Source organism: Citrus sinensis, chromosome 8 (genome assembly GCF_022201045.2).
Source record: "Citrus sinensis cultivar Valencia sweet orange chromosome 8, DVS_A1.0, whole genome shotgun sequence".
NCBI classification, from domain to species: Eukaryota; Viridiplantae; Streptophyta; class Magnoliopsida; order Sapindales; family Rutaceae; genus Citrus; species Citrus sinensis.
Window position 1 is genome coordinate 24583096 of NC_068563.1, and position 24642 is coordinate 24607737.

A 24642-nucleotide genomic window follows, 5' to 3' on the forward strand; every position below is an offset into this window, starting at 1 on the left:
ACAACACTTTAAGATTAAAAAAGTATATTATTTCTTTGGTTATAAGTAGTTGTCACTATTTGTAAACAAATAGACTTAGAGACTGAGAAATGAAATAGAGAGTACGTAAAAAAGTTCTTTCATTAGTTTGCTTATTCTCATTTTGTTCCATTTAATGTCATATCGTTTATATTATTTGCATGTATATATGGATGCTTCACAATTAATTTCACAAAAAAAAACTATTTTTTAATTTTTTTTTCATGGTATTAACCTCACATTTTATATCTGCCCTTGTGAATAGTCTAGTGAGAAGTTATTTTCTTGAGCAAATTGACTGCATTATATATTCCTCGCATTTTATACAGCATTCCCGGTGATTTTGTTTAGTTTCATCAATTAGTTTTATTAGCATTTAGAAATCCATACAAGTATTTGCTTGTAAAATCACACAATAATGCTAAACCTTATAATCAATTTTCTCAAAAACCTTTAGATCTTTGAAAAATTTAGGAGAGACGACAAAAAATGAAAATGAAAAATCCACGCTGTAATTATTTGTTTATTTCTTGATTTTGAGCAAACAAAAATGTCTTATTTTAAATCTAATCGCTTAACTTTCTCTGGGAGAATAAGACCTGACGCTTGTTTTATTTACATAGCCCCAAATACCAAATTGACATAATATGATAAATTTACCCCTTGGATAACATATTATTTGCAGAAGCATTAAACAAACTAATATGACACTTTTACCCTTTATGTCAAATAAATTTTACTAAAAACCACTGAAACAAAATTTGAAAAAGGAAAGATTATTGCTTTTAAGGCTTTTAAACCTTTTTGTTGCAGCTAATGAAAGAACAAACTAATCCAGATAAAAAATCAAGTAAATGAGCATACTTTTCCTGCCTTAGAAAAACCGGGAAACTGTAGCGCCTTGCCTTGGCGACGGCAACGCCTACTTCGAAGCCTTAGTCTTTCCTCCACCGCCCTTCGTTGACCCTCTTGTTGAACTCATTAGCCTTCTCAGACATTTTATCAAACACCTTGCGTACTCGGCCGAGTAACACAACTGGCGACTGCCGATGGCGAAGCTCCCTCAGGATTTGATCAACGTCATACTAAGTTGGCTACCAGTGAGGTCTCTCTTGCAGCTTCGAGTGCGTTCCGAAAGCATTGTGTTCATTAATTGACAGCCAATAATTCATAAAGCTCCATCTCAGGCGTTCCATAAATTGGAACCAACCCCCATCTCGGCCTCATTTTTAAAGAAGAATTATCTGAAAAATTCGTCTATACAAGCTTGGATTGCTTTGATAATTTCGTAGAAATCGATCACTTGGCTGTTGCAATGGATTAGTTGCGCGTTGCGCTATAAAACAATGATAAAGGGAGAGTTTTGTGGAACCCGTCAACGAAGAAATGTCATACGTTGCCCAGTATTTTGATTGATTCTAAAAATTATGATGTTCGTGGTTGGATTACGGTGGATGGGTTTGGTTAGGTGCTTTTACTGCTTACTACAAATGGGTAAGAATTTTTCATATAGTTCCAAGAAAAGAGAAAGTATCTTGAAATTTTTGTTAACCGTTTGAAAAGTAATTCTTGGAGTAAAATCAGTGGCTTCCCATTTTGTTATGATGACATTGCTGGATGTGCTGGTGCTGCTGCTGCTGGTGATACTTTGAATTGGGTGGCACTACAAAAATTCAAACTGTATAGTGAAAGATTTATCTTTGGATTTGATCTAAAGAATGAGGATATTTTTTTCTTGTGGTTGGGCCTGATATACAGGCTAAATGTCCTATTGTAAGTTCGGACGGGTTTGGGGGATGTCTATCATCTGTGAACATTTTTACGATGCATGGGTGATTAAGGAATATAAGGTCAAGGAGTCTTGGACTAAACTGTTTTCATTTTAGCTGGAGGGACTGAGAGTTTCTGACTCTCAAGGAATTGCTTTTGACATTTTTACCAGATGTTTTGCTTTCGATTATTTGAGACCTTTTGCGTATTCAAAGAATGGTAATATAGTTTTAATTTATGATGGATGCTGCAAGCTTTATTGGTATAACTTGAAAGATCTGGGATTTGAGCACATTGAGCTTCCTGGCCGGCCAGAACATTTTCGCGAAGTAACTCTTTGTGTGGACAGTCCAGTTCCTCTTGATGCTGGTACAGGAATGGGTGTTCAGAGATCAGAGTAGCAGGCAAAGGAAGATCAAAACCAGGCAGAAGAGGTAAAAATAGAATCAATTCATAGTCTTTTATGCACTTACAAATGAATCTCATTAAAAGGTATGCAAATTCATTTCATCAGCTTGTTTAAGAAAATGTTATTCAATCAAGTAGAGAATTAAGTAAATCTTTTTTATTCTTTGATAATATTCAACCTACCAGAAATATGAAGTATATATTAATCTGATTTATGTTCCCTGATCTTTTCTACTGAAACCATACTAAACTTTTTCTTACTATTGTATCCTGATGGTTTCACATTCTTCAGGGTTTAAATTAGACGGCTTGGCAGTATTTGTGCAAAGGGGAAGTCCATGATGGAAGTATAGAAGGTTTGGTGAATATATTCTTATAGTTCATGTATTTATTCTATTCTTTGGAGGCCAAATGTTGTTCTAGTGTCTTTGTTGTGTGTATAGTTTAAGAAGCAGTTACTTGCACATAAGGTTCTACGTGGTATTAGCTACTGTCCTTTTCAATTTGAAGGATGCTTGACTCTTGTAATCGGCTGCAATGAAGATGTGATGTTATGTACATGTCTCTTTTATTGATCAGCTTGTCTTCTTATGTTGAGGAAACTATTGTGGCTGACACAGAGAAGTGATATCATGCAAATTGAACTCAAATTTTTCATTGAAGTGACTTGATAATTAACTGGCTTCCTTCTTACTACCTAGTAGTGTCATGTTACTTTGATAAGTATATACCTTTTCCAAGGTTTATCATCTAATATGGCTATATCAAATTAATTACTACACATTCTATCTGGAAATTATAACAAATATATATACAATCTGGAAAAATGAAAATTAATTATTTTGCTTGTGAAGGTAGGGTATTCTCCACAGAGACCTTAACATATCAGCCCCTCATGAGAGGATATTTTGATTTTGAACGCCTATTAACATATCAGCCCGTCATGAGAGGATATTAAGATTTCAAATCCCTCTTCATCTCTCTGTTTAATTCTTAGTTGTCATTCTTCCACTCTTGATCCTCCCTGCGGTGGGTGAAAAGTACTATAGGCTACTTGTCTCCTCTGTTTGGATTTTACTCTTCTTTTTCGCTAAGATGATCCCGCCATAGGTTTGCAAGTTCAATTCCATCTCCATCTCTTCGATTTTGACAGTAGGTAAAGAATAGAAATGGGATTTAGATAAATTAGGGATTGTTCCTCTTGAAGCTATTGATTTAACTCCATCTCTTTCCTAAACATTACAGGCACTCTTCTTTTGCCGAAAACTTGGTATTCAAACCGCCGGCATAATAATTTACTTCAACTAGATTAAACAACGTCTATGTACTAATTTTCATTTACTGTAGATGAATTTGATGACTTTCTTTTTCATTTCTAAGTATGAGTACAATACCCGCGACAAATCTTTAAGCAAAAGAAAAGTATTTGAGATGATGAATATATTATAGTGTAAGATTTTTTACCTTTACACCTAAAGAGATCGCTAATATTTGAAGAAACTAACTGAAAATGGTACTTGTTAAGTTACATAATCATGTAACTTACATAAACCCAACACTTACTATCACTAAAATAAAAACTATAAACAACAAAAATTAAATATGTATTAGTGGTAGCATGAGTTGATGTAAGCTACGCGATCATGTAACTTAACAACTACCACTGAAAATTATGTATCAAACTTCGAGGCGGGAACTCACATTAATATTGTTGGCCCATGTAAGGCAAATTATCTGCTCTTGTTGTGCTAAAGCAGCAACTCACTGGACACTAATTCCAGACAAGAAGCCTAACATAAATGGCCTACTCACCATTAATCTAACATGTTATGGGACAAAAGAATATTGTACTTAATTTAAAAAGTACCTCCCACCAAAAAGAAATCTCATCATAACCATAAAGAAAGCCTCATCGTCCACACGTTTTTGTCCTTTTTAATCACTCGTCAAAAGCTCGCAGCGGTAAGCAGATGTAAGCCAGCATTAGCAACGAGCAGAGAAATTTCACTTCTCAACACCCAATTCTTCGACTTGGCTACTGTAATATATTATTCTTCAGGTACTCTTTGCCCTTTGCTTTGATTTGCTTTACTTGTAAGATTTTGTCAATTACCTTTCCAAATCAGTGAAAGGGTCTTGGATATTGGATTGTGCTCAAAACCACTAACAAATGTCAAGCCTCCCGCTGGATTTAATCTCCGACATACTAAGCCGGCTACCGGTAAAGCCTCTGCTGCGCTTCAGGTGCGTATCAAAGTGTTTTTGTAGCTTAATCGACAGCCAAGATTTCGTAAAGCTGCATCTCAATCAAGCCATCGAAACCAACTCCGGTCTCAGTCTTATTGTTCCAACTTTAACGTCAGATAACAAATTTTTCTCTCTGGAGTTAGATTCAGTTGATAATCCTGTTGAAATTGAGTACCCATTTAAGAAATATAATAGGGGTCACACTTCAGTGATTGGTTGTTGCCATGGATTGCTTGCTATGTTTAACCGGAGGTTAGGTATGTCCGTGTTCAACCCAACAACTAAGAAATTCAAACTTTTCCCACAGTTTTGGAGTGATTGTTATACGGATTACATGACTAATAATTTTCACTTCGATGGGTTTGGTTATGATGCTTCTACTGATGACTATAAGTTGGTCAGAATTATACAGTCGTACAAAGTAGATTATCTTGAAGTTATTATTTATAGTTTGAAAGCTGACACTTGGAGACGGACTCGAGAATTCCCATATTATATTCTTGATGATCGATGTAATGGTGTTTTCATTGCCGGTGCTCTGCATTGGTTGGCAGCACGAGGCTCTGTAAGAACTGGTCAAAATATGATTCTTGCATTTGATCTGAAGAGTGAGAAATTTTACGAAGTGCAACAGCCGCATGGAATGAAGGGAGGCTTTTGTAGCCAGGTGGGGGTTTTGCGAGGATGCCTATGGATAAACAGTTATTATCATGATGAGCCTCGCTGCGATATATGGGTGATGAAAGAGTATGGATCGCAACAGTCCTGGTCTAAACTGTGTTCTTTTTCAAAAATGCTTCATGAAACTTGTTATTATACAGAAGCTTTTGCCTTTTCAAAAGATGGGGATAAAGCTTTAATTTATCAGCACAGCAGATGTCTGCATTGGTACAATCTAAAAGATCATAAGCAGGATGTCATTGAGATTCGTAATGGGAATCAAAGCTTTTGGGATGCATTTATCTGCATGGGAAGTCTTGCTTCAATTGATGCTTATACAACTGTAGGTGTGGACACAGAGTAGGGGAAAGATCCAACTACTGGGTAAGGCTGTCGAGTTTCAATATCTTTGCTCTAGCAAAAAATACATTCCATGTAATTACATGTGATTTTAACTCAATTTCACCACAAGATAGAGGCTATGGTTGTCTAATGCACTTTTGCACGTTAGATATGCAGAAGTGAGAGCATAAACGTTCTTATATCGTACATTAGCCATTACTCATCTAAACTCTGGGAGACTGTTAATGTCAGAATACTATTTATCCCGCTTATCCATTATTTCCAATTAACAAAGAAGGTAATAGAAAAGTCTTAGCGTCTTTAAAGGGATGACTTTCTGATCCTTTCTATCTCGCGGAAGTATTACTCAAAATTTTCCTCACTGACATATGTCAATGGTTTTTGTTTTTCTTTAGGCTGGCTTTGGTAATATTGAGCATATTTGTTCTAATATCTTTGTTGCTTTGATAGGTTAAGGAGCTCTTACTTGTACGAGAGGAGCTATGAAAGTTTTTGCTGCTTTGCTTCTGAAGGATGCTGCTTTCTCTTATAGTTAGCTGAAATGAAGACTTGTTCTTACTCTTCCTGTCTCTTTGATTGGCCAAATTTTTCTAATATACCTATTAGTGTGACTTTACAGATTTATTTACTCACTCTAGCCGTGCTCTCGGAATCAGATTGAGTATGTAATTCGATTGAGACTGTAAATTTCAATTGCTGTGGCATTCATCATCATTATTATTTTCCTGTTTACTATTTACTTTTTCTGATTGAAGGCTTGGATTTTGTTGATGTTGCTACTTACGACTGGCTCAGAATATTGAAAAATTGTTGTTTATAATTTGTATAGTAATTGTTGGAGAAGAATCAAAGGCTTGCCATTTTGTTATGATCTCTGTATTTTTACACTTGCTTGTGCTGGCGGGGATCTGAATCTGGAGGCAATGCAAACTTCGAAACGGAATTGTGAAAGATGGTCAAGGAATTACTTGCACAAGCATCTAGGCTCTAGCTCCTTTATCGGCCAAGCTGTGTTCTATATTGACTTATTGAGCAACTTGTTTTTTTTTTCCTTTTGCCACTTGAGACATTTTCTAGTGGCGGCCGAGTGCTCTCAATAAACAAGTTCGAGTTGTGTGCGCATCCGAACATTGGCTTTGTAAATAGGGTTTAGATATTTTTTTAAAATATTAAAATTTTTTATTTAAACTCTAATTAATATTAAGATTGGACAATTGTAATTTAAAAATAAACACTAATTACTATGATATAATTTTTATTTGTATGATGAAAATTTTATAATATCTTTACTATTTTTATCAAAATTATTATTATATTATTAATTTTGATTTTATAATTATAATCTTTTTTATAGTAATTTAAAAATTATAATACTTCAGTAGCAAGCAAAATCTTTAGTGGAATAAACATGAGTAAAAATAGAAGTAGCGTATAATAATTGATAATTACATAAACTCTGTGTGCAAGATACACTTTGTTCCCCATAATGTCAAAACAAAGGGCACGCTTTCTTTCTTTGTTTTTGCTTTTGTTTTTTTTTTTTTTTCCCCTCCCTAATTGCTTAATTTTATTTATTTATTTTTTTAAAAAAAGATAAACATGAGTGAAACCAAAAGGGGTTTGATTACTTCGGGTTCGGGTAAATTTAGATAAGTATATAACATTTTTTTTATTTTTGCTTTTTCTTCTTTTCTCTTCCTTTTTGCTGCCATGTCAAGTTCATGTGTCGTGGGGTCATGGCCATGCCTTGAGTTACTAAAAAAACCTCATTTGAAGAAGAATCTGCGAAGAGGAATGGACGCGTAAGCATATTATTCCGAGACACTTTTTTTTATATATAGCTTAGCTTGCGTTGCATGTCTGTTATTCCACCAACTGTCAGCAAGGAATGTGAAGAAAGAAATAAACGTAAGGGCTCTTCTTCATACTTTTAGAAATAACAGAAATGATGGGACTCGGGAAATCGGGATTATTCCTGTTAGTGCTCTTGTTTCAGCTTCATCTCCTTTCTACGCATACAATAATTCCCCAGGAGAATCCTGTGGTTACAGGTACTTTTTCTTTTCCTTAAAAATCTTACTCTTCCCTCTTCCAATTCAAGAACTTATTGTTTAAGCTAAATTAAACAACTTTTATGTTCTAATTTATTGTCTACTCTGGATGGTAACTTTGTTTCTATGCGTCAACATAACATCTTGTTCTTGTCGGCAAACTCATGATGATATATATATATATATATATATATATAGGAAACCATTAAGGGGAGTTTATTTTTCTTAGTATCTTGTTTGAATTGCAGTTAGAATTTTGCTTCTTTGTTTCTAAAATAAATGATTTTTTTTTTTTAAAAAAAAGGTAACAGATTGGTAAAGTCTAATTTAGTTTTTAGTTGTTCCTTATTTTTTAAGATTTGAACCGAATAATTAATTAAATAAATAATTAATCTTTTAACCTTCGGACAAAAGAGGGAAATTTTTTTTGAAAATCTTGTTTTGTTTTCAAATATACAAGTAAAGACTAGTTTAAAATCTAAAATATAAGAATTTGTTTTGACTCTTTACTGTCTTTACGTAGTGTTTAGTAGCTTCTCCAAACCCAAAAAGTAAAAAAATTGTAAATAATTAAAAATAAATCAAGGAATTTTTGCATCCCCCCAACATGCCAAGATTACTTGGCATCTGCAAAAGGCAAAATATTCCTTGCTTGTGGCTGTGGATGGATCGCCGTGGAAACTTTTTATGTTAAAAGGGCATGTTTATGGCCCAATTGGGCCGACAGATGCTTGTGCCCTGGGCCCAAGGCCCATGCAAGCAATAATTCGATGCGGTGGTAGCGACAAATAGTACGTCCGCAATGATTTTACATGGTGCCACTTTTTCTGTAGACACTGATAAGCAACAAAACGTACGCCCAATACTCCAAGAAAAAGCAGCCGTGAGTAGGCGTGGCGGCGGTGGCGGAGGCCACGGAAGTAGTGGCGGTCATGGAGGTTCCGGCGGCCACGGGGGAAGGGAAGCGGCCCGCAGCAATGGGGATACATCACCACACACGCAAGGTGGTGGCGCGGTTATTCCCCTTTATGCGGCCGGTGCGGCTGGCGGTGCTCAGAACCACCGTAACGACCACCACCATCATGGATCTAACGATGCAAGCCTTGGTCGGAGTGGCCTGAATTACTTGCTTTGCACTATTTTGGTGTCACTTGTTTTTGTACATTTCATGTAATATTTTTTCCTTTTTTTTGTTTCATAGTATCATGACACCGACTTTATAATGTATGGATTGTTGCTTTCGCGTTGATTGCTTTTACAATTTTAACAGTCGATGTATATAATAGTAAGTTGAGATTAATCAATATTTCTTTTTTTTTTGTCATTTTTTGTTTCATTTTTAACAAGTTACGACTATATTTCATCAATTTCTTGATCTTGTCCTTTTTTCTTTTTCTTTTTTGAGATTGCAATGCAATTTAGTTCACTATTTCGAAGTCGTAGCAATTCCATATTAATTTGCTAATAGTGAAGAGCACAAAGTACAAGTCGTGCATGCTTATGAAATTTGCGGTTGAAATTTAATAAGTTGTTTATTTCATAATTTTTTATAAAAAATAGTATTTGGTAAATTTTATAAAATCAACTTATTTCATAATTTTCTCCATTTTGTCGGTAGCTTTTAAAAACAAATAGGGAGTTGCTTTTCATAAGCAACTTATTTAATAAACTACTACATCTTTTTAAAATTTTTATTATAACCCTATATTTTAATAAAAAGACAATTATATTTTTTATTAATAAACCCTAATATATAAATTATCATATATCATATTAGCACCATAATTTAGTTACTGTTAGAACCACGCAAGTTCTCTCCAGTTTTGATCCAGTAAGTTCATATTCTAATTTCATAATTATGACTTTTAAAGTTTAATCTATATATATTTATATTTTTAATCAAAGAGCATCACAATACTAATGGCTCTGGATCCCAAAAAATTGAAAATTTGAGGAACTTTATTGCAAAAAATTTCTTGTGAATGTAATATATATTACTTTTTATTTTATTTGGATTATGTATAAGTACGAACTTTTATCATATTTCATATAACAGATTATGAAGTTCTTTAGATTTTTTTTAATTGAGTTTTTTTAATGTAATTTTATATATTTAAGAAAAAAAGATATGTTTAAACAATTAATTAAACATACTATAAAAATAACAAGCGATTAAAAACTTATGTTTATTTTGGTCATTATATAATAAAACAACAATTTCGTAATAAAATTGACCAAACGCATGTACTCTACTTTTCAAACTCACGGCAACCGCAACAACACAGTTTACTGAACACCAAGTTATTTTTTTAATCAATAGCTTATTTTTTCTGCACAATACAAACAACTTATTTCATCAGCCTCTGCAATCCCAAAGTGGCCCTATACCATCTATATATAGGTACTTTTTTTAATTTGAGTAGTCCAAACAATCTACAATTGTTTAAACACTTTTTAATTAGAGTAGCCAAACACTTTGCACAAGTACTCTCTCTCTCTCTCTGTTTGAAAAGGTATTATTCAGTTAGCCCTCCCAGTTAACCGTTGGCTACATAATGAATCGATAAAAAATATCTAAAATACAGTAATTAGTATTGACTCTCACGTGTTAGCATTGCTGAAATTTTTGAGAGAATTGGAAGGTTAATTTGCCTATGGCTTGTAAGCTAGTTACACGGTCCTAGAAAATTTTAAATTAAAAAGTTGTAAAAATAGTAAAAGAAAAAAAAAGGGGGGGGGGGACAGAATCATAGCGTGAGCAAATCTTTATAAGAGTCTAATCAAAATAGTAGAGAATTATAATGAGAACAAATTCAAAGAGGAAAAATAAAATCATAAACTTTCTAAAATTCTCATCTTATCAAAAAGTTTATGATCAATGATGCAATGAATTTATGTTATTCACAATAAATTATTTTGTTGACTCATATATATCTAATAAATGATATGTATCCCACCAATGAACTCTACTTCTATCCTGCAATATTGAAACAACTTTATTATTAATTCAACTTTTATTTACTCTGGTATGAAATTGAGATAAAATTAAAATAGTGTCTTTATGATTGTTGTTGTTCTTATTATTATTATTATTATTATTATTATTATTATTATTATTATTCTGCAATAGTTATATAATCTGAATATGGATTTTGTATGTAATTTTAAACGAATCTCATATTATTTTTTATTTAACCTATGCACATTAGCACAATTCGAATTTAGAACTTGAGTTGTAAAAACACTGCTCCTTACTACTTGGTAAAACCTTAGCAAATCTCATATTATTAGAGTATCTCCAAAATGTTCTATTAATTTTACTTTCTAATTATTTATTTGCTTACTTATGTGGTAAAAAAGAGTGAAAAAATATGTTATTTTCTAAAAGGCTCTTCAAATAGAAATCAGTTTAATGTATTTTAATCAAATAAATATTTTTTTCAAAGGAAAAATAAATGATAATTAAAGCATCTCTCTCTCTCTCTCTCTCTCTCTCTCTCTCTCCAATAAAAGTAATAAAATATAAATTAAAGAGAAAGAAAACAACCCTACAAAATTGAAGAGAGTGAATCATTTTTTATTTAAATAATCTTAATTGAAATATTTTTTAGATTTTTAAATACTGATGTGCCTCTTCAAATAAATAATAAAATCTTATTTGAAGAGCATTTTGGAGATTCTCTTAGTGATTGAAGATATGATTTGAAAACATAATTTTGATTTCTACCATTATCCTTTAACGCCTATCCAAATTCGCCTTGTCTTAAGTTTAACTCAACTTTTTTAAATACCAAAATTAACCATCACAAACACATCACCAAATAGAGATAAAGTTAGATCTGGCTCGGTCCATAAATGGCCCATCTAGACCCACGAGTTGTAGGCTCGATCTACAGTGAATATACCTAGTCATAGACTGAAAATTTAAAAGTTCACAATAGATGAGCCTCGATATGGGCTCATTGAAAAAATTAAGGCTTGACATAAACTTTATATTTTATAAATAAATTTTTTTTATTTTATATATTATGAGCTTTATATTTTAAATTTTATATATTATATATTTTATTTATTTGATTATTAATTTATTAAATATTATATAATCAATTAATCATCTTTAATTTAAGTATTCTTTTAATTTTTTATTTTAAACTCTATTAAAATTTTATAAAATTAAACTCGGTCCAAACCGGTGAGCTTTAGGCCCAAGTCTTGGACGGGATTTTAGAGGACTTGAGCTTGTTGCTATCAATAATAAGCCCATGCCCAAGCTCTTAAATTACCATGCCTGTCACCAAACAAATATTTATATGGGCATTAGCGTCATTTCAATCACCGTGGCTATCAGACTAAAGATAAACCCGCGTCCCCCTTGGTCTCGTCTTCGTTGGTTGGTTCATTATTTCAAAAGGGACCAAGAATAGAGTAATTTACGAAGAAGGTCATGGGCAAAAAGGTAAAATGGAGCTGGAACTCAGCTTTGATAGGAGCAGCAGCAGCAACCGCAACGGCAGCTCTAGTCAGTGCGAAGCCGAAGGACCCCACATTCCAATTGATCTCAATCAAACTCACCTCGTTTAAACTCAAGTTCCCAGTCCTAGACGCCGAGCTCATCCTGACCGTACACGTCGTCAATCCCAACATCACTCCCATCAAGTACTCCTCCACCACCATGTCCATCTTCTACGAGGGCTCGCTCCTCGGCTCCGCTCCCGTCAAGGCCGGATCCCAGGCGGCCGGCTCCTGCCAGCTGCTCCACATCCCGGCTCGGCTCGACGGGCTCGAGCTGGCCCACCACGCTAGAAAGTTCTTCGCCGACGTCGCGAAGAGAGAGATGCTGTTTGAAGCCAAAGTGGATATCGAGGGTACGGCGAAGGTGTTGTGGTGGGATCACAAGTTTAAGATCCACGTGGACAGTCATGTGACCGTTGATCCTGTGTTCCTTGATGTGATTGATCAAGAAAATAAGTCCGAATTGGAGGTTTTCGTTGGTTGACAATTTTGTGTCACATTTTGATTTGGAATTCAGAAATGTAATTTGCACCTTTATTAGCTTAAAAAAATTATGTTCATCTTATTGAACTAGCTAATGTGTTATTTTATAATCTTGATAAAAATTTTCCTTTATAAGTTGTAATATCGTGAGGGCACCACTTCGTGTAAAGTTTTCCGTTTAATAACATATGAAATATGGTAAATTTCCCATCAGATATTGTTAGTAGGAGTAGATTTTTCAGTAGTCTTAATAAATTTTTAAACTATGCTATAAATTTGTTGCATATGAATTTTCAATAAACTTCTAATTATGCAATATATGTGTAGATTGTAACGATTTCTTTTTTTATAATATCCATAAACATTTTTAAAGGGTAATATAGTCTTTTTAATGATAATTACTTACCATATGATTAGAAATAATATTTTTCTACAATAATGGACCATATCGTCACGGTGTTATTTCGATTTCCTCAATGAAAACTAATGTGCTTTTTTTTTCTAATTACAATTATTTGTCTCTTTCCTTTACTTATTTCACCTTGTGAAAGTAACGCATCATATAGTAGCGTACTGTTTAGAATTTTACACTTTTTCGATTTTAGACATTCATATCGGAGAGATCAAATAATTAACTTAAGTAATGTTGATACACTCGTAAAGTTGTGATGCGTTGTAATCAAAAGCTGTTCATGGCGGTAATAAATTGACTATTATATATTAAATAATTGTTAATGTTTCTATACTATCATTAATTTGATTATTATATGGCATCAATCAATGAGTGACACGTTACTTACTATATTATTATAATACGAACTTTATTTTCCTTATTTTGAAATTCATGTATTTGTAAGTCTCAACTAATTTTGTTTTCACAAGTCTACATTATTTTTTTTAATTGTCTTTTGGTGGTAGGGTAAAAAAGGAAAATTCATCTATTTAGTTAACTTCGGGAAAGCCCATTGTATTTGGTTTTATCTTATATGGCTAAATACTCACACCCGCCAATATTAATATGTTAATTTACAGAAAGGTCCTTGTTGTTTGCTCAAATTTAAAATCTATTAATAGTTTACACAATTGACTAATTGAATCAATTGTTTTTGGTCACTTAAGCCCCCGTCTGATTGCCACAGTTCAGTGGTCCAATAATTTTATGGCGTAGTTCTATCAGGCTGTCAGCATACTGGTTTTCTATATATTTATGAACTATCTTCAACCACAACTAATATTCATAATCGAAGAGTTCATTTTATTCTTATATTTCTATTATGTAAAACGATTGAATTGTTTAGAAGATAATTTAATTTATACAATTAATTTTTTAATGAATCTAACATATGATAGTAAAATTTCACACATTTTTTAAATTTCATTATTTTGTTTTATAAAATTAAAATAGTTAACTAAATTTATATAAAAGAAACTTTTGCAGTCGAAGAAAGGACAAGAGAAATTAAGATTTAATTAACCAATTGTGTAAACAAACGGTATTTTTAAAAAATTCAAGAAACAAAGGACGTCTATGTAATTATGTTGTTCTTGATTGGGCTGACGGGCCTGTCCTCTTATGTGGATGGACTAGCCCAAAGCCAATCCTATTAAGGAGAGAGATTTCATAATTAGCTTGGAAAGGAAAATCCATATGAAAAATACAGGTTCCCAAAAAAAAAAGGGGGGGCAAAAAATTAGGAAAATTAAGAACCTATAAAGAGAATATTTTGAGGGAGTCACGGCATTGTGAGTGGAAAAGGCCAACAAGGAGACGATTAAAGTTTGAGAGCTTCCATTTCTCTCGGTTTTGAAAGGTTAGTTACATTTTTTATGAAATTTTTAATTTTTAATTTATTATCTCTTTAGGGGCCCATTGAACCAATTTCTGGATTCTTTATAATTGATTTTGGTTTACATAACTATATTTTATTGATTACTAATGTTGTAATTTGTACAAAGATCTTAGAAAGACAATATTGGATTTAAGGTTTTGAAGTTTTTCGTTTTTATAAAAGTTGGTGTCTCCATTGTGATTGTTTAATTGTTCAGTTTTATGTTCTCATTCATTGTGCTATATAATCAGGGGCGGAGTTAGAACTGAAAATTGATCGTTAGAAGTGATATGATTTAATTTTAGGGGCTGAAATCTAAGTAAATATAAAATAAAATATCTTATTTTTAAGTTTAGAGAGAACTTACGCCCCCATATATATAGTGATAACTCATTAAAAAAATTAAAATTTTACGTTAAAATTATGAATATACCATATATGAAATGAATTATTTATTGGGCCAATAGAATGAAATGAATTATTTCTTAGGCCAATAGAATGGGTGATTTTGAGTTTTTTTTTTTTTTTTTGACATTGGGTGATTTTGAGGTTGATGCGTAATTTTGAACCGATATTGACCCGTGAATCGTTCCAATTAGTTGGATTATTTTTTTGATTTGTTTATTTTTGTGAAGACTCGAAATAAACCAAACCACCCTCCCCTGCTCGCAGGCACTCAGTTTAGCTCCTTTGTACAATGTGTGATATTTGGTGACATTGAGGTTATCTTGAATAAAAACGGAGTAATATATATTTTTTTAGTTTAAATATATTATTTTTCAATAGAATAGGCTTTCATTTATTTATTTCTTCTTTTATAGTCTTCTGGAAAGGTTAAAGATATTCAAACCCATAAATTTAATGATAATAAATAAGGTAGAGATAGAATTAATGGTAGTGGTATCATATAGATTTTCTTTTAAAAAATTATATATTTTTTTCTTAATTACTACAATCGTCTTTCTTTTCCTTTTTTCATATTTTAAAATTTTAGTTATTAATTTACCCTTGTTTAAGCCAGATTTTATTATTTATCTCGTGGTTATCGTAATTGATAATAATTAATTAATACAGTGAATTCTACTTGTTGGGCTGGTGGGCTTGTCAGCTCATGTCGATAGCCTAGCCCAAAACCTAACGATTCCTTGGACAAAAAGATTTCGCATTGAAAGTATGGAGTAATTATTGAATCGGAGGAAATTAGTTTAGGAAAAGGGAAAATAAGAACCTGTAAAAAGAATTTATAATTATTATTGGGGGAGTCAAGGCATTGCTGTGGAAGAAGCCAAGAAGCAGACAACTAAAGTTTGAGCTTCGTTTTCTCTTGGTCTTTCAAGGGTTAGTTCTTTACCTCAAATTTTACGTTTTCAAGAAACTTTGCTTTTTAATTTATTCTCTTTCTAATGGTCTCTTGAAACTGGTTACAATTAATTTGATTGTTGAGAGCTAAAAATTATTGTTTACAAAGGTATATACAAAGATCTTAGAAATAGTATTCATAGCCTTCTTTCATGTAAAAATTGGTGTCTTGATTGTCGTTGTTTGTTTTGTGTTCTTATTTATTGTGTCTTGGGACATAGTTAGAATTCAAAACTTAAGGGCTAAAAGCGATAGGATAAACTTTTATAAATGCAGCCAAAACCTAAAATTATTTTGATTGTCTCTGTTTGTTTTGTGTTCTTATTTATTTTGTCTTGGGACAAAGTTAGAATTCAACACTTAAGGACTAAAAGCGATAGGATAAATTTTTATATATGCAGCCAAAGCCTAAAATTATTTTGATGTAGTTAGTTTGTACAAAGATCTCTGAAAAATGATGTTAGATTTTAATCTTCATATATAATTTTCTTTTATATAAAAGTTGGTGTCTTAGTTGTGGTCGTTTTAATTGTTTAGATACCCTTAGTTTGGTAAAATTATTAAAAAGATCCTATATTTTTAGAAATAATCACAAAAACCTATATGTTTTCAGATTTGATCACATAGTCCTTTTTAAGACGCTAGATGAATCTTAAGAATATGTGTGAGTCTGTGATCATTTCTGAATATAAAAAAGAGTTCATTTGTCCAAAAATAAGTTTATATGATTATTTCTAAATATAAAAAGGAGTGTGCATGATCATTTTCTCAAACCAAAATGGTGATGGTATCTTTTTCCCCTTGGCTTTGTGTACTGTTTATTGCGCATTGAACCAAAGACGGAGTTAGAAGTAAAAACTTGAGGGTTAAAAGTGATAGGATAAAATTTTATATATGCAGTCAACACTTAAAAGCATTGAATAATGTATGAATCGATTTTAATCTGTGAATTTAAGTTTGTTCATTGAATCTCTTCATAATTTTTTCGAGTTTGGTATATATTAACAAATTGAAATAACATAACATATATATATATATATATATATATATATATATATTTATTTATTTATTTATTTATTTGGCATTTTAGTTCCAATTGCTTTAGCAGACAATGAGTAGAGCAAATTCAAAGTCCAAAAGTAATAATAATAATATACAAGCGAATGTGAGACGAACTGAAGCCAATAAGCCTCAAAAACTGGTGCCAATTTTGATCAGCGAACCGCTACACGTTCCTGGAATGGTGAAGCTGCACGAGTGCAAGAGCTACATAAACTTGTTTGAAGAGATTGCTCGAATACATACTGAGCTGTCGGGAATTCCGCAGCGCCGGTCCCTGGCTGACCCGATGCCTGGCTTCGTTTTAAATTACTTGCCCCTGAGTGATGACTTGCCGGACCTTAATCCTAGAACCGAGCCGTGGGAGAGATTCTCAGCCGCTCTTGACCTTATTACCGCAGTGCCAATTAGTGCTTTTAGATAAAAATAAAAAAATTAAAAAAAATTATTAATTTTCCTTTGTTGGAATTTGTATTTGGAAGTGAAACTTATGGTTTTAATTAATTTGTTCATCAAAATTACTTATTTATGTGTCTTGCTATGTGCTGTTGTCTGTTATTATCTTTATATTTTGGCATCATTCTTAACAGAATTTAAAAGTAATTTTTAACTCCCAAATATAAGAGTGTTTTGTTATATTATAGTTCGGTGAGTCCGAAATCAATCCACAGAGAAAAAAATTTATTTGTTTATTTTATTTAATCTAAAAATAAAAATAAAACTTGAATATATGCAACTTAATTTAAGTGAAACTATGAAATTAAATTAGTTAGGATTATGGATCCACTCTTAGTAGTAAATAAAATTTAATAAATTCTTTTTGCCATTTTTTTATTTAGGTTTATTGCCCAGAAGATTTATTATATAAATTATTATTATTTTCCCATTAATTTTTTTATTGATTAAGTATTTATTGTGCCAAAATTTAATTTATCTACAATAAGTCAAAATACTATTTTATCATACCTTATGTTAAAATATTAAGATTTTATTGTGCCAAACTCCCTCGTTTGTCTACAATAAATCAAAATTTCAAAATATAAAACATGTATAAAATTAAATAGAAAATAATTTAATTTATATAATTAAAAATAGAATTTGATTAACTCACATTTATTTCATAAGAGTTTCACCTTACCCTAACTATCATTATTTAGCTAAGTATAATTGAAATAAAAATAATTATTAAAATTAAATTACTCATAATTAAAAGGAATAAAAACAACTAAAATTGAAAATAAAACTAAATTTATTTATAAAAATAATTACACAAAATATTAAAACACACTTGAAAAATAAGATTGCATAAAAATTGAGAGAAATTGAGAAGAAGAGAGATACCCCAAAACATAAAAATGAGGCTCTATTTATAGAAAAATACATTCATAATCTAGTGTTTTTCGGTCTATCATAAGCTTTATGCATAGGCTCCTCAGAATCATTAGATCAAGATCCAACGGCTGGTCAAACTTCAAAAGTCAATATTACACGTGGCATCATGTGAAGCGTCCGATTTAATCATAGAATGATTAAGATTTAGTGGGTTAATGGGTGAATCGGGTCGACCTGAATACAAAGGTTCGGATCCTACAACTTGCTTCACCAACTATTGTCACGTGGCACGATCGTGACCATTGAATTATGAATGGTTGAGATTTGGTCAAAATTGACAGCTATCCAATGCATTCATATCTATTATAAACTCATTTTATTATGCAATCAGTGCTCGGTCAACACAAAAAGTCAACTTTTTGAACAAGCTCAATTTTAAGTTGGTCTTGACTCATCTTAAAGTTTTCGTATCTTCAGAATCCAAATTTAATATCAGCTTATCTGTTTGGAGTCTCGAATTACGTGAATTTAATATTTTACCTAATAAGCACACAAAAATACACATAATTAAATATTGTTAAGAAATAATTAATAATCCTTAATATATTGCATAAACACAAATATAAATTATAATATAAACACAAAATAATAATTTTTATCGCTCAAACAATTTTTAATACTAATAAATTCTCTTCATTTACTTGAGGTAAAATGCTAAGTTAACCAAACCCCTCATCAAAGGTAATCACTAGCTATCTAGTTAGAAATTAGTCCAAATTTAAAAATTGTCTTATCTTATCTGCGCACCCGTAATTACTCAAAATGTAGTTGTGAATTGTGATTAATCTCACACATGTTTCTATTGCCTTCGGGATCGTAGTCTAATGGTGGGGTGGATACTTTTAACAATGTTGAGGGCACCTATGCAATTGGCCACTATAAGATTAGGTTGTTGAATTTCCTATTTTTATTTATTCAAAATAAATAAATTTAAATATTAATCCATGAAATAATGTAAAAATAAAAATTAATCATTTTAATATATATATATATATATATATATATATATATATATATATATATAAAACCAAATAGTATAACATGTTCATTTTGGCCATTTCACATATACATTATATGTACTTCCACGGTTTTGCTATTTAACAATAAATTATTTCATAAGTGATTGTCTCTAATTATGATCTAAATTTACCAAACATTTCACTAAGTTATTTTGGACACTGATCATTTTTGTTAAAATGATAACTTAGTAATCATAAAAGTTCTAACTCACATAAATGATAACTTAGTAATCAATAACTCATGAGAGCATATTAACATTTGTTAAATTTAAATAATTACCAATTAAGATCTCTACACCAAAATTACCCTTCATATTATTACCGTTAGACATTTAAAAGTAGAATCAAGTTCCTAAGAAGGCGTTAGAAGTTAGGATCCTTGGCCACTCAAGGATTCCTTCTTAATTTAGGATATCTTTTAATTTTAAATAATTAATTATTTTTAATTACTTAAAAGTTGAGAGTTTCCTAAAGTAACATGGATTCCTAAGGGAACAAGGATTCCTAAAGGAATAAGGAGTCACATAATGAGTCTATAAATAAGGGCTAGATTTAAAGGTTAACAATTTCCTTATTTTTCAAGAACCCGATAACCTTCTTGCTTATTTTTCTCCAAGACTCTCCGAGACTGCAACATCAAGGCTGGTTCTTGTTCGTCAAATTGAAACAATGGCAGCAGCTGCTCAATCTCAACAGTCCGACAGTTCGTCAGTGAACAGCCGATTTGCTACGGGTACCCCCTACCCAAACCACCTCTTGAATTTGCTGAAGATAGCCCTAAGAAGGACAATTATATATAACTCTCGATCAAAAAAAATAAAAGAGAAATCTGCGTATAGGAAAAATGAAAAGAAATTGCAGCGGGTATTCGGAAAAGCAGCAAGATTAGAGACAGAGCTTGAAAAGTATTATGACAGAAAGAAAATTATAAAGTGGGTCGTAGAAGACTATACGCAGATTGATGGTGATGATCCTCGGAAGAAGAAGCTAAGGAAAATAGATATAACACTCTTGATCAATTCGCTTGAGTTGGGATATTAATATCCCACTCACATTTTGCAGTTTTTAGATGTATCTTTCTTTTTGTAATAAAAACATTTATTCTTGGGATATGAAACACTTCATCAAAGAAATTTTTATGTTGGATACATGTATCCATTTGATGGTTGATGCTTGATGCTTGGAGGTAACACTTTGAAAGGCAATTTTCATGAAGAGATTTTAGTAATTATTTAAATTTTATACCTTTTTTTTATATTGATCACATTCACATCTCCTTCTAAAATATTTTCATTGAATGCTTTCAGCAATGGTCTCCTAAACTTTGGATGAGATCATCACACATAATAAAATCCCCGGACAAGAGTTTATATAATATTTAATTTAATTCTCGTTTATGATTAACAAATGCTGCTGTTCTTGATGTTAAATTGGCAGAGTTTATGAGCAAAATTAGTAGTATTTACATGGATGTTAGCTAAGTTTTGCTTGTACCATTAATCTCAATTGAGTACATGCTAGCACTGTAAGAAATTGATCCAATAAGAAAGGAGGATCCACCTGTCAAGAAGAGGAAGATTCAGGAAAAGAGAGAGAGTCTCATGCTAGCACTGTAAGAAGTTGATCCAATTAGTACATGCTAGCACTAACAAATTGACTATATTAAAGCCAATATGTTGCAAATATCTACAAAACTAAGCAGTTGATTATAAAGCTTTAAACTTCAAGGTGAAGTAACTATAAAAATGCACGGATGCACTTATAATTTTCTGAGCTGCTAGAATCCAGAACTGTCACCGGAATCACCCCAAATGCCTGACCTGCAACAAGGTAAGTAGGCCAGATAAGAAGCATCTTCTTATTTTAAGCATAACCAGCTCAACCCTCATACATCTATCTGCAACCTAGGTGGTTTCTTTGTGACCATAAAAGATAGATAGGTGCGTAACATAACTGGAAAGTTTTGAGCTCTGACTTCCTCTGATGCTGATAACATACCAAAAACAAAAGTAAACCATGAATGAGCATACAGAACATATCTCAAGATATCATGCTAATTGGAAGTAAAATTCTTGGTATTGACTATCGTGTATAGGTCTAACAACATCCAAAAGCCTCATAAATCATCCAAAAATGTTAAAGAACTTACTAATTGAAAGTGACAAAGGTAACTTAGTGTTCAATAAATAGGCAGTATGCATTTAAACCATTAAATCTGGAATACATTGGCAATAGCACTTACTTTGTCAAGTATATCCGCAACAAGATTATTCTATAGGGTCATGATCATCTACAAGTAGAACAAGCCCTTCAGGAGAGACAATAGGTTCAGGTGTCTTACTGGAGTTGGTCTGGTGACCTCAAGCATATATAGTTCAAATATCATCAAAGGATATATTTCAAACATAATTTGAAAGGACATTTGCACTAAACAAATTTTATCACTTTTGAGAATTCCATACATGCTGATAGACAAACAATGATAACATGCTTTACAATTTTTTTCCATCGGTCAACAAAATGATCCTTGCTAAGAATATAGAAAGCATTATGCAGAGGGAGAAAGAGAGGAGAAACTGCATTTTCACAATTGACTGCTGAATTTGAATATTCATTTAAATGACTTCCTAATCATTGAGTTCGGAATTTGATCAAAACCTCTTTGAGTCAGAATCTTCAGTCTGATTCATTTTCAGTCTTCAGACTCATCCTTCTCAGTATCTTTATTGTCCTCCTTGTTTGATGTCTTGCTGTTCAACTCTTGTGCAGATTCATCCTCAGAGTCTTCGGATTCATCCTTACTGTCTTCACTGTCCTCCTTGTTCAATGTCTTGCTGTTCAACTCTTCTTCAGATTCATCCTCAGAGTTTTCAGTCCCCTCTTTAGAATCTTCATTTTCATCCATTTTCCATTCCCTGGGCAGAATCCCCACCCACATAGTATAGCTCTCGAATCTCCTCCACTATTTCCCTAACAATATTCTTTGATTCTTTTAATTGATTCTCAATGTCTATCAATTTATCAATATGAACATCATTTATAGCCATGCCTTCCTCCCTCATCAAATGATAGAGACTAAAGTCATTGTCATTAAAAGCACAAGTTGCATCCACATCATCTTCATTCAAAAATCTACTTCCCTTAGATTTTGCATGTTGTCTTAGCTCTCGCTTAACTTCTTTCAAAATCTCTGCAACTTTCCCCAATCTATTATCATATTCCTTATTTTGTCTAAAAGGAATCTTAAATTTCTTTGGGGGCACCTTCTTCATCAAAGCACAGATAAATTGACAATGTAAGTCCTCGCCATCGTGTTGCCAAGTTACATCAGAAATAGCCATATCTTCATCATTGTTAACATCAACAGAATCATCTAAATTTTCCCCATTATCCAAATTGTTAACATTACCAGAATCATCCAAATTTTGCTCATTGTCCACATGATCAGAATCATTCGAATTATCTTCATCATTGTTAACATCAACAGAATCATCTAAATTTTCCCCATTATCCACATTGATAACATTACCAGAATCATCCGAATTTTGCTCATTGTCCACATGATCAGAATCACTCGAATTATCTTCATTATTGTTAACATGAACAGAATCATCTGAATTTTTCCCATTATCCACATTGTTTACACTATCAGAATCATTCGAATTTTGCTCATTGTCCACATCATCGGAATCACTCGAATTATCTTCATCATTGTTAACATCAACATAATCATATGAATTTTTCCCATTGTCCACTTTGTTAAAATTATCAGAATCATCTGAATTTTGCTCATTGTCCACGTCATCAGAATCACTCGAATTATCTTTATCATTGTTCACATTATCTGATTTTACTACATCATCCTTAATATCACAATCAATTAAGTCATCCACGTGATTCATACTATATACTATTGGTTGATTAACTTCAGAACCAGATGAATCATCTAACTTAATTGAATCATTAGGCAACACTTTCTCTTCAGAATCAGCGAACAGTTTAGTTGGAGTAAAAGTTAAGGTACCTGAACAACTCAATTTTGTGGATGAGTTGGTTGAAATGCTTGAAGCCACAGAGAAGCTTGATGCTGATGAGTTCAAGGAATTGCTGCCACTGCTGGATCTCAACTCATCCATAGCACTTATCAGCTGCTTGATGAAAAGACAATCAATGAAGGCGTATTGTGTGTGATTTATTAGTAGTAGTGGCTGTCAACGATATAAGAAACAATTTGCTCAAATGGCGCGCACAAAATAACACAGACGGTGTCGTTTTTCAGCTCATTATGATAGTTGAATCGAAAGATCATTGAAAAAATATATCGAGGGCCAGGCCCAATGAAGGTGCATTGTGTGAAATTAGTAGCTGCGAGCGATTTAAAAAACAATTTGCTAAAATGATGCGCGAAAACTTATACGGACGGTGTCGTTTTCAGTTTATTGTTATGGCAGAATTAAAGGTCATTGAAAAGCTCCAACGGGGCCTAAGCGGGTGTTGTTTGAATTAGTAGCTACGAAGAATGATTAAAGAAAGATTTTGTTCAAATGGCGTTCACAGAATTATACAGACGGCGTCGTTTTCAGTTTTATTGTCATGGCAGAGCGAAGGTCATTGAAAAATGTGTGGAGCTTTTAACACCCTTCTAAAATTCTTATAACAGCCCCTTTTAAACCTAAAATACCCTCAATTTAATTGATAATATGACAACTCTATAGATTAAAATTAACCATCTTCCACAAAATTGTACCCAAGATTTTCTTTTTAAATTGCATAAAATATTTATTTAAAAATTTTCCATTTTATTATTTAATTTTTATAATTTTTATTTTTCAATTAAAATGTAAATATAGATTATGAAATGGATTGATGTAAAAAGTTTGTTAAAATAAAAATTAAGCATTTAATTTTATTTCCGTTCAAAACAAAAAATAAATAAATAAATTTGTATTAGTTTAATGAGGTGAATTCAGGTTTTTTTGAACAAAAAAAGCGTTTTAAAAGGAATTTTGTGGGGATGTCAAAAGGCCTAATCTTCCAATGAGGTCGAGGCCCGACTACAGCCCAAAGTAGGATTCAGACCCGCTTCAAAGAAGATTTAACCGTAGCCTAAAGGTAATTTTAATTTTTAGCCCTTTAGCTGTTCGTAGACTTTTGATTAATTTATTGATTTCTTTGAAGTGATTCATTGGAGTTTGGAAGGTCTACCTTTTGTCTGGCAGCTGAGAAAGCTAGGGGAAGTGAAAAAGAATCAATGGTTTGAATTAGTTCTATTGGTTTGAATTAATCAATGGTTGTATTAGAAAATAGAGCCCTTATTAACGAAGAATGAATTCAAGATTGAAAATTTCAGTTTTTTTCTTTTATTTAATATGGTAATATTTCTTAATATGATTGCTTTTTAATAAGGTATTTTTTTGTTACAATACCAGAGGGAATTATTACATTGAGATATTGAGACAAGAACAGCTTCCA

General features: G+C 32.1%; 4 protein-coding genes and 2 long non-coding RNA genes across 7 annotated transcripts; 5 read left to right on the forward strand and 1 right to left on the reverse strand.

The window, feature by feature from the left end:
* Positions 1 to 273: 273 nt before the first annotated feature.
* LOC107178306 (uncharacterized) lies at positions 274 to 2756 on the forward strand. Its single transcript, XR_001509095.3, has 2 exons — positions 274 to 2222; positions 2489 to 2756. It is a non-coding gene; the product is annotated as an uncharacterized LOC107178306 (long non-coding RNA).
* Positions 2757 to 3933: 1177 nt separating this feature from the next.
* On the forward strand, positions 3934 to 6220 carry LOC102622613 (F-box protein CPR1). The gene is made up of 2 exons (XM_006487840.4): positions 3934 to 5487; positions 5917 to 6220. Exon 1 carries the CDS (start codon positions 4367 to 4369, stop codon positions 5465 to 5467), a length of 1101 nt encoding a protein of 366 aa, XP_006487903.1. The 5' UTR covers positions 3934 to 4366; the 3' UTR covers positions 5468 to 5487; positions 5917 to 6220.
* An 879-nt stretch (positions 6221 to 7099) lies between these two features.
* On the forward strand, positions 7100 to 8884 carry LOC102622313 (nuclear transcription factor Y subunit B-10-like). The gene is made up of 2 exons (XM_006487839.4): positions 7100 to 7517; positions 8351 to 8884. The coding sequence occupies exons 1-2, from the start codon at positions 7412 to 7414 to the stop codon at positions 8689 to 8691; spliced, it is 447 nt and encodes a 148-aa protein (XP_006487902.2). The 5' UTR covers positions 7100 to 7411; the 3' UTR covers positions 8692 to 8884.
* A 2980-nt stretch (positions 8885 to 11864) lies between these two features.
* On the forward strand, positions 11865 to 12725 carry LOC102622010 (uncharacterized). Its single transcript, XM_006487838.4, has one exon. The coding sequence runs from the start codon at positions 11962 to 11964 to the stop codon at positions 12511 to 12513; it is 552 nt and encodes a 183-aa protein (XP_006487901.1). The 5' UTR covers positions 11865 to 11961; the 3' UTR covers positions 12514 to 12725.
* A 1496-nt stretch (positions 12726 to 14221) lies between these two features.
* LOC107178311 (uncharacterized) lies at positions 14222 to 17268 on the forward strand. 2 transcript variants are annotated; one of them, XR_008051154.1, is made up of 3 exons: positions 14222 to 14323; positions 15416 to 15679; positions 16791 to 17268. It is a non-coding gene; the product is annotated as an uncharacterized LOC107178311 (long non-coding RNA). The 2 variants fall into 2 exon arrangements; XR_008051153.1 differs by having other exon boundaries at positions 16809 to 17268.
* A 4594-nt stretch (positions 17269 to 21862) lies between these two features.
* LOC127899411 (uncharacterized) lies at positions 21863 to 23306 on the reverse strand. The gene is made up of 2 exons (XM_052432788.1): positions 22103 to 23306; positions 21863 to 22059 (listed from the first exon to the last, which is right to left on the reverse strand). The coding sequence occupies exons 1-2, from the start codon at positions 23304 to 23306 to the stop codon at positions 21863 to 21865; spliced, it is 1401 nt and encodes a 466-aa protein (XP_052288748.1).
* Between the last annotated feature and the right edge of the window lie 1336 nt (positions 23307 to 24642).

What these genes read in the sequence shown, in the direction of transcription:
- LOC102622613 (XM_006487840.4), top strand. Translation starts at nt 4,367, where the DNA reads ATGTCAAGCCTCCCGCTGGATTTAATCTCCGACATACTAAGCCGGCTA.
- LOC102622313 (XM_006487839.4), top strand. Translation starts at nt 7,412, where the DNA reads ATGATGGGACTCGGGAAATCGGGATTATTCCTGTTAGTGCTCTTGTTT. An exon ending in GGAGAATCCTGTGGTTACAG is followed by an intron (nt 7,518 to 8,350) that starts GTACTTTTTCTT and finishes CTTTTTCTGTAG; the next exon opens with ACACTGATAAGCAACAAAAC.
- LOC102622010 (XM_006487838.4), top strand. Translation starts at nt 11,962, where the DNA reads ATGGGCAAAAAGGTAAAATGGAGCTGGAACTCAGCTTTGATAGGAGCA.
- LOC127899411 (XM_052432788.1), bottom strand. Translation starts at nt 23,306, where the DNA reads ATGGATGAGTTGAGATCCAGCAGTGGCAGCAATTCCTTGAACTCATCA. An exon ending in TCGAGAGCTATACTATGTGG is followed by an intron (nt 22,060 to 22,102) that starts GTGGGGATTCTG and finishes ATGAAAATGAAG; the next exon opens with ATTCTAAAGAGGGGACTGAA.